General features: G+C 49.2%; 1 protein-coding gene across 1 annotated transcript in view; it reads left to right on the forward strand.

Annotated features, from left to right (window-relative positions):
* Window positions 1-9,926, forward strand: part of LOC146026120 (uncharacterized) — a 72,900-nt gene extending 62,974 nt beyond the window's left edge. Inside the window, exon 12 of the mRNA XM_083156516.1 lies at window positions 9,709-9,926. Within this exon, the coding sequence (XP_083012642.1) occupies window positions 9,709-9,750 (42 nt within the window). The 3' untranslated portion in view covers window positions 9,751-9,926. The remainder of the gene's footprint in view (window positions 1-9,708) is intronic.
* The last annotated feature ends 332 nt before the right edge of the window (window positions 9,927-10,258 follow it).

Here is a 10,258-nt window from a genome sequence, read left to right on the forward strand (position 1 = left end):
CCTGATTAAAGGTTCTAGCTGTCCTCGCACCGATCTCCGGCCGCCCTTGACATCCGGCGAATAGGGCGCGCGCACATCGGAGACGGTCGCGCCCCCCATTCTCGGCAATGGACTTGCCATCCGCTCACCAGCAGATGGCGCGCTGGCAGAATGGCAGAGAACAGCCCCATCTGTAGCTCCCCCTGTAATGCTGTTAAACACATACCTGTATGTACGGGCTCTCAGGGACTCGCAAGTCATACTGCCCATGTGCATGTCATGAAGGTTACATACAACTGGCATGTAGGATCTAATGCTTGTGGTGTGGGTAGGAATCTAAAAATAGCACAGCAAGTGACAAGTATTGCAAGTAAAAATAGACTGTGCATGTAACAAATTTTGATTAGAAAGTGCACAATCTATTCAGTATAGTCACAATGGTACATAGGGAGTTATTCACACCTTATTGCTGAGATGCTGGTTTGCAGAGCCCTTCGACCAGGTAATCACTGCCCTGCCAGAGTGAAATCCCACCCTGTGCAAGCCTGCAAAAAGATTGCAAACACATCAAGCCCTGCAATTAATTGCAAATGCACCATCGAATTATCTTTCCAGTGAGTGCAGTCTGTGCATAACCCAGGACATACCTGGCTGGTGCGATAGAAACAGTCTGGAACTGACATCACATGCATTTTCTGCAAACTCGCGTATGCGGTATAATGTGGGACATAAGCATTCACAGTGGATCGATAATCACCCGGCCTGCAAATTAGCAGCTATGGGATCCGAATAACCCCCTTAGTCAACCTCATACATAGCCAAAATTGCACCTTGTGTATGCACCTTTACAGTGGGCTACTGGAGACTGAACAAAAGTTTTATGGATTGAGCATGTTTTGACCCAAAATGTAAAAAGAAATAGCTGTTACAAGCATTAAAATACCCCCTGGTTTTCTATTAAAAGCATTACCATTAAAATTTCTGGCTTAATACCTACCAACTTTGAATGTCACCTCCCAGGATGTTGCGTTCACCACAGAAGCATGCGCACTGAAAAGGGCACATTCTCGATCCGTGAGGCCATAGCCTCTGGTGCATGACATTCTGGGGGCATGACATGCAGTCAAGCTCCTATTTCTTGTCAAGCAAGGGATACATGCACCATCCATTCACACCAGTCTGCTATTCAGAGTAATGGTGACAGAGTGACGCCCCCTCTCCCAACTTCCTGTGAGACACTGGGGGCCACAGGTGGGAAATGCCCCAAAACCTTAACTGTCCCCAGGGCCGGTGCAAGGAGGTTTGGCACCCTAGGCAAAACATCAAACACTGCGCCCCCCCCCCCCCTTACTTTCCCCAACACACATGTCCCCCAGCCCTGCACTTTCCCCAACACACATGTCCCCCAGCCCTGCCCTTTCCCCAACACACGTCCCCCAGACCTGCGCTTTCCCCAACACACATGTTCCCCCAGCCCGGCGCTTTCCCCAACACACATGTCCCCCAGCCCTGCACTTTCCCCAACACACATGTCCCCCAGCCCTGTGCTTTCCCCAACACACATGTCCCCCAGCCCTGCGCTTTCCCCAACACACATGTCCCCCAGCCCTGCGCTTTCCCCAACACACATGTCCCCCAGCCCGGCACTTTCCCCAACACACATGTCCCCCAGCCCTGCGCCTTCCCCAACACACATGTCCCCCAGCCCTACACTTTCCCCAACACACATGTCCCCCAGCCCTGCACTTTCCCCAACACACATGTCCCCCAGCCCTGCACTTTCCCCAACACACATGTTCCCCAGCCCTGCACTTTCCACAACACACATGTCCCCCCAGCCCTGCGCTTCCCCCAACACACATGTCCCCCAGCCCTTCACTTCCCCCAACACACATGTCCCCCAGCCCTTCACTTCCCCCAACACACATGTCCCCCAGCCCTGCGCTTTCCCCAGCATGTCCCCCAGCCCTGCACTTTCCCCAACACACATGTCCCCCAGCCCAATACTCTCCCCAACACACATGTCCCCCAGCCCACTACTCTCCCCAACACACATGTCCCCCAGCCCACTACTCTCCCCAACACACATGTCCCCCAGCCCACTACTCTCCCCAACACACATGTCAAACCAACCCTGCACCCAGACACCTCCCTCATATGCATACAGTTACCTTTTGTGTATGTCTGGCATGGTCTCTAGAAGATTGTGCTGGAGGGGGGCGGAGCTACAAGACGATCTCTGTGTGAAGAGCAGCAGCAGGAAGGAAGCACTGAAGCAGAACTTCATATCAGATTGAAGAGCAGGGACACAGACACAAGCATCACGACTGCTGGCTGCTGCTGGAAGCTGAGCCCAGCAAATTCCTGCAGTACCTGCACCCTGCCTGGCCGGGGTAACAGCATTTGAATGTGCTGGGGGAAGTGCTAGGCTCTCCTAAGACCCGATAAGTCCACTTAAATACTTAATTTTTATGATGACAGTATAGGGGCGCCCTCTAGTGGCCAGCGCCCTAGGCAGCTGCCTAAGGCTGCCTAGTGGTAGCTCCGGCCCTGACTGTCCCCCTGAATTCGGACGTTTGGGCTTATGCTAAACACACTGGGAAGTGGCAGCTTTAACATGCCAGTGCTTAGTAAAGTAACCTTTTTAACAAACATAGGGACAGATGTATTAAGCCTTAACAAGAGATAAATCCAAAGGGCCAGATTCTCTAAGCTTCAAAAGTGATAAAATGGAGAGTGATAAACAGCCAGCCAATTAGCTCCTACCTGCCATGTCACAGACTGTGTTTGAAAAATGTCAGACAGGAGCTGATTGGCTGGTTGTTTATCACTCTCCATTTTATCACTTTTGAAGCTTAGAGAATCTGGCCCAAAGAGAGATAAACGTCCAGCCAATGACCTGCCAACTGCCATGTTACAGGCTGTGTTTGAAAAAAGTCAGTAAGGAGCTGATTGGCTGGACGTTTATCTCTCCTTATCACACTTGAATTCTCCTGCCCCATAGAGGAGGATGCATGATGATCTGGGGCTCTTTTACGGGATCCCGACTGACACTCGGGGGTTTATTTACTAAGATGGGAGTTCTATTGAAGATGGGATGTTTCTATAGGCAACCAATCAGATTCTATCTATTATCTTTTAGAAGGAGGTGCTAAATAAATAAGTAGAATCTGATTGGTTGCTATGGACAACATCTCATCTTCGATAGAAGAAGTAGGATAAACCCCTCTGAATCAGAAGGACAGCCACCGCACTTGGTAGCACCATGTAATACCCTCTGGTTTATGTACAGTTGGTCAAGGGTTCATCCTACAGCAAGCTAGTGACACAAAACATCTCTCTAAATCATGGAATGACCAGCAGAGGTTCTTGATTTAAACCCCAATTATCCCATGGTTTGGGGTGAACTGGACAGAAGGGTTAAAGGAAATAATTTAAAAATATTTAACGTCCAATGTGTAAAGAATGGCAGGCGTGTGTTCGGCAGTTATATCTGCATATAGCGGCTACTTTTAAGAATCATACTAGTAAAGCCCAAGTATAGGGAAGGCACCTAACAAGCACGATTTGGGGGTCCACTGCTCAGGTGTCAACACTACAAAAAGTGAAAAACATATGGTGACCTTTTCCATGTCAACGTGTTGGGGTCTACCTAGAATGATGTTGTTTGTGAGCTACAGTATACCATACCCGAATGCAAAAACTTCTATATTAAAGAAATCTGATCAATGCTATTAGACTGACTAGCCTGTAAGTATTACCCCAGTATTCTGATGTGAAATATTGCATCTGTGCCCACATTTCCCCCAGCAGCGACAGCCTGCATGGTATTTCATGGTAATTAGATATTTTGCTGTCGATTATCCATCTACCTCTATGCAGCTGGCGCGAGCCATCCGCGGTTTTTCTGACATTAGTATTGGGGCTTACACCAGGGACGAAACTAGGGTTTCCGGGGCAAGACATTAATTAAGTGCCCCCCCCCCCCCCCCCCCCCAAAAAAAATATTTTTTATATATATATATCTTATATATTTGGCTACATCTGTCACTCAAAGTGTGTGAGTGTGTGTATAACAGGAGGGACACGTTGCTCTGTTTCTGGACTTCTCCCTTAATTAATGATTGCCAGCACCTGTGTTGAAGCACCTTTCTAATCAATTAATAACATGTGTGAAACAGGTGATGGCAATCATACATTATGAGGGAAGTCCAGAAACAGAGCAATGTGTCCCTCCTGGAGAGGGTCATGTTGGGAGGTATGTGACTGACTCACATGACAGAGAACCAGCCCAGTGAGCCCACAGTGCCAGACATCCTCTGCCTCCCCATGTTGCCCAGCAAAGACACTGCACCAGGTGAGCGCCCCCCGCCGCCCCACCCACGATTCGCGCCCCCCCCCTGTGACCCCCCTCCCGCAATTCGCGGCACCCCCCGCGACCCCCCTCCCGCGATTCGCGGCAAAACACCCCCCCGCGCCCCCCCCCTCCCGCGATTCGCGGCACCCCCCGCGCCCCCACTCCCACGGTTTGCGGCAAACCCCCCCGCAATTCACGGCACCCCCGCGACCGCCCCCTCCCGCGATTCGCGGCAACCCCCCCTCCCCATGGCTATGGTCGACAATGAAAAAGGTTGACATGAGATTTTGAGATTTATTTTTCATTTTTTTGAATATTCTCACATTCATTCCCATGTGTCGACATGGACACCAATGAAATGCCACAACTTATGTCAACATTTACATGTGTTGACCTTTCTGTGTTGATTTTTTGCTTGTGGCGATTCGCGGCACCCCCCCCCCCCCTCGCGACCCCTCCCGCGATTCACGGTACCCCCCCTGCGACCACCCCCTCACGTGATTCGCGGCACCACCCCACCCTGTGACCCCCCCTCCCACGATTCGCCGGCAACCCCCGCGACCCACCCCTCCCGCGATTCGCGGCAGCCCCCCGCGCCCTCCCTTCTGCGATTCGCGGCATCCCCCTGCCCCCGCGACCCCCCTCCTGCAATTCGCTGCGACCCCCCCTCCCGCAATTCGCAACCCCCCCTTGCGTGATTCACGCCCCACTCCTGCACTTTGAGGACCCCCGCCCCCTCCCGAGATTCACCGACACCTGCGCCCCCCCTCCCGCAATTCTGACCCCTCCCGAGATTCACGCCACCCCCTGCGCCCCTCCCACAATTCACGGCACCCCTGCTCCCCTCTTTAGTCCCCCGTATGCCCACACACCCCTATCACTACCCAGCTTCCTGCTCTCCTGAACCATAACTTCCACCACTGGGGAGTCGCTGACGCTGTGTTGCCCACATACCCCTATCATGCCTCATAGCCCAGCCTCCTGCTCTCATGCACCCTAACTCCCACCCAGTAGGAGGAGACACTGACTCAGGGCCACCATCCTGTACTCCTGTACTGCGACGCTGGACCCTCACCCACTGGCAGATGCTGCACTGTGTCTCCCACCCTCCTCTTTAGTCCCCCTTATGCCCACACACCCTATCACTACCCAGCCTCCTGTTTTCCTGTGTTGTGACCTCCACCAGTGGGGAGCCGCTGACTCAAAAACACCCTACAATACTATTGCACACACACACACACCCACAAATGTCACTGTACCATCCACACTATCAATGTACATCTTACTCTGTAACTGCTTTTTAATTAAACAAAACAATACACACCCCCTTCCAAATCATATGCTCTCTATTAAACACATTTCACCTATAACTCAAGTTGCAATACAGGCATCTTTCATACAATTCTAACCATATTTCTCACAATACAAACATTCACAAATTAAGGGGGCGCAGCCCCTTACGATGGTGTGAAGAGCGCCCGTAGGGCGCGCTGAATCACCTAGTATATATATATATTTAGATATATATCTATAGCCCAGATATCCGGCACTCCACTTTGCAATGCACAGCTGCCCAGGTGCCTTTCCAAATCCCCACGGATAAACAGAAGCCTCGGTACCAGCGGTACCCGGGACGGCACTCACGGGACTTCTCAATAAGGTAAAAGAGACTGCAGACCACAGTAGTATGTAAGGTGCTGACGTTTCGAAAATTTAATTTCGTTTTCAAAGACAAAGTTACAATGAATGTACACTTACCTAAATAGATCTGAGGACACCCGTGTCAGCGAGTGCACCGCCCCCCGGCGTGCTCCACAGCGGCGCGGCAGCTGTGATGTCATCCAACATTGCCCGCTCCCTCCGTCTGTGTTGGTTACCATGGGGACGCGGCAACGCTGAAAAGAAATAAACAAAGTAGACAAGGCATGTTAAAAAATGCCAAAAGAAAACCATCACCTCCACGTGCAACCCCAGGAGCAAACTGAGAAACATGTAAGAGAAAGAGAGCTCAGGAGAGAGGTCATAGAAAACGTAGCAAACATAATATTTCACGTAGGATGCACAGCACCCCAATCCAATAGGAGACTTCAAAGGCATACAGAGAAACATATTGAATGCAAAGCATATAGATCAATAACTGACAGCCAAATGGTAAGGAAAAAAGGCACCCTGTCATGGTAAGGTGGAAAGTATAACATGGGGGATCACAGGAAACAACTTAATGAAAGATATTCATTTAACCCATGAGGGTGTATGGTGTTCAGATTAAAAATCCATCTTGCTTCCAATTGAAGCAATTGCTTTCCTCTGTCCCCACCACGTATGCTGGCAGTAGCTTGGTTGATCATCTTGTACTTGAGTGTGGGAAGAGGGTGTTTATGGTCACGAAAATGTCGGGCGACTGGTTGATCCGAAGCAGCCCCTTCTAATGCTGCTTTAATTGATGACCTGTGGGCCGCCATTCGCTCCTTAAATGTCCTGGTCGTCTTTCCCACATAAAGTAGCCCGCAAGGGCATTTGATGATATATACAATATACCGACTTGAGCATGTGAAAACATGTTTGATTTTATAGCGCTGTCCAGAATGAGGATGTACAAAAGAATCTCCCGGTTCCAGGTAACCACAGGTGACACAACCTGTACACCTGTAGTTGCCTGGCTTTCTAGTTAAGAAGTGACTGCTGACTACCTTGCTCAGATTGGTTACATCTGTTTTGACCACATGGTCACGTATGTTTCTGCCCCATTTGTAACAGGGCATCACCCTCACGTTTTTGAGAGCCGGCAAATCCGGATCTTTATTAACCATTGGCCAGAATCTTTTCAAAACACTCATCGTTGAAGAACTGGTTGTGGAGTGAGTGTTGATGAATGGCAAGGCATCTTTAAGAACTTTCTTGGGGGTACTCTTTAAGGTGTTCTCTCTTGGGATTGCCAGTGCCTTTGCCCTGGCTTGGGCCAAGACACTGGAACTATATCCTCTCTGCTCAAATTTGGAGACCATTTGATCCATTTGTATATTAGTTATCTCCTCATTGCTGCAGATACGTCTCACTCTTAACAGCTGCGAGAACGGGAGACCTCATTTGGATGCTAGGGGGTGATGACTACTTGCATCCAGTAGGGTGTTCCTATCGGTTGTTTTTTGGTACACAGAAGTACCGATTACACTCCCACAGCGTGTGATTTGTACATCCAGATAGCTTATTGTGACTGGATCAATAGTGGAAGTAAATTTAATGTGAGGATCTCCACTGTTGGCAAGTGGTTCCCGTCCATATTATCAGAATATCATCGATATATCTTGTGTAGAAGATAATCGACTGTGCTGCTGCCGGCTGAGATAAGATGAGTTTCTCCTCCATCGCAAACATGAATGCGTTCGCATACGTCGGGGCTACGCAACTGCCCATCGCGCAGCCCCAACGCTGCAGGTAGTAGGTGCCATCGAAGTAAAAATAATTACGTGTCAGCGTAAGTTCGAGTAACTTTAGATAGAATTCTATCGCTGGGCCCTTAAAAAGAGGATTGTCCGTTATAAGGGATCTCGTGGCTGCTACCCCTGCGGCATGCTGGATGTTGGTATATAGACTCACAATGTCTAATGTGCAGAACAGAAACTCTTCAGGTAAGTTTTGTAAAGATTGTAGTTTAACAAGTAGGTCCGTTGTCTCTTTAAGGAAAGTACTTTGTTCCTGTACAATTGGCTGGAGGTAGGAGTCAAGATATTGTGAGATCGTATAGTAAAGAGACCCCCGGGCCGAAATAATCGGTCGTCCGGGGGATCTAACGGGTTTTTGTGTAGTTTGGGCAAGGTGTATAATAGCGGGGTGATGGGGAAATTGGTCGTCAGAGCTTCTGCACACTTTTTGGAGATGATTTTATCTTGTACAGCAGACAATATGATCCCATCTAGCTATATGTACCAACAAACAGGACAATACTGTATATCATATATTATTATATATACACTGTATTCTGAAATGAAATATATATTTATAAATTATCCCTCAGTCACTGACTCTCTAGAGGTAAATTATTAACCAGTTGCTGACTGTGACTCAGTCAGCAGTTGGTTAATAATAATTTACCTTCAAAGAGTCAGTGACTGATGGATAAACATATCTTTCACTTCAGAATACAGTCGCTGGCTAACCCAGGCCCCCACTTTCTCCCCAATATTGCAGAGGACTAAATCTTGAGGCACCTGCTGTCACTCACTGCTGGCTTAGGACAGGGGCTGCCCTGCTCCTCCATACAGTCCTCTGCGTCCTCCTCGAATATGGGGATGGCTGGGGCGGTGATGGGGAGGCCTGATGGCGTGCTGGCAGCGGCTGTAGTGCTGCCTAGTCCTGCGCGCTGTCTTCCCGCTGTCACTCACTGCTGGCTCAGGCCAGGGGCTGCCACTGCTCCTCCAGACAGTCCTCTGCACCATCCTCGACTGCGGCGATGGTTGGGGTGGCGATTGGGAGGCCTGATGCTGCGCTGGCAGCGGCTGTGTTGTGCTGCCTCGTCCTGCGCACTGCCTTCCCGCAGGCGGGAAAGAACAGAACTTCCCGCACGCTGACTTTCAGGTGCCGACTCGCTCTTCCCCAACCTTCTATATGACGTAAGTGTGGGCGGCGCCTGCATCACGACGTCACCCGCACGGCAAAACAAGAAGGAGGAACTCGGCTGAGATGTGAAAAAATCAGTGACAGTTTTGTACCTGCACTGCGGTCAGTGACACACAGTGGCACACAGTGACAGTATTGCACCCCCCCCCCCTCCAGCGCCCGGTGCGCGCGACCCCCTAGCCCCCCCCCCCCCCCCTAGTTATGGCCCTGCTTACACTCACTTCATGGTAGGTGCAAAACATTGGTGAGGAGCAGGTGTCCCATCTCCATCCACACACTGCCAGGGACCACAGAAGTTCTCCTGCACTCTCATGAGACAGACCTGTTCCGTGTGTTTACATGGTCACCACCCTGTTGCTGCCAGAGACATCTATTTCATGGAAAGTGTGAACCGCCAATGGATGACTCAGTCCATCAGCATTTATTAAACAATCCATTGTGCGCATTTCTACTGCACGAGTGTTATTTGCCGATATCAACGGGATTCACATCCAAATTTGGACTTCTGTCTGACTTAGACTGGCCTAGTATAGAAGATTGTCTACTGTAAATTAGGGACTTCATGCCACTTTGTAACTGTGTGGCCCCTTTAATGATTACTCTAAACAAAATGAACCCATTCATATTACCAATGATTAGGAAAAAACAATGAAACATTAGTTTGCCAGCATCCACCACTTGTGCAGACTTTGAAATATAAAAATGTTTTATAAAGAAACACGATGCTAATGATACAATATGTTGCTGTCTTTCAGGTTCAAGAATATTTGAAGAACTCCAATCCTTTACATTTCTAAAAAAAATGTTAATTGTTTTTTTCCCCACCATGTATATTACATTAATACAATATTATCTTTTATTTATGTGAAACCCCAAGGTCTCATCAGTGCCATACGGAGGATAAACAACACAATTATACATTAGTATATGGGCCAACGTGTGCGAACAATTAACATACAGTAATGTCATTAGTCAGGAGGAAAGGAGCCAGGGCCGCCGAGGGGGGGGGGGGGGGGGGGGGCGGGGTTCAGGTACAGTTTACCCGGGCCCAGGCCTGTCAGGGGGGCCCGGGTCTGGACACTCACAAAGGGTTTTTTTGTATTTGGTGGGTGGGTACTCTGTGTCACATAATATGTGTGGTATATGTAATAGGCATTACAGTGTGTTGCATAATATTAAATGAGCATTATGGTACATGGAATAACATGTAATGGTCATTATGGCATGTGGTAAAATATATAAGGTATTGAGGTGTATGACATAATGTGTACTGGGCAGTACGGTGTGTGGCATAATGTGTACTGA

The sequence above is a fragment of the Crinia signifera genome, chromosome 1, assembly GCF_055691185.1.
Source record: "Crinia signifera chromosome 1, ASM5569118v1, whole genome shotgun sequence".
NCBI lineage: Eukaryota > Metazoa > Chordata > Amphibia > Anura > Myobatrachidae > Crinia > Crinia signifera.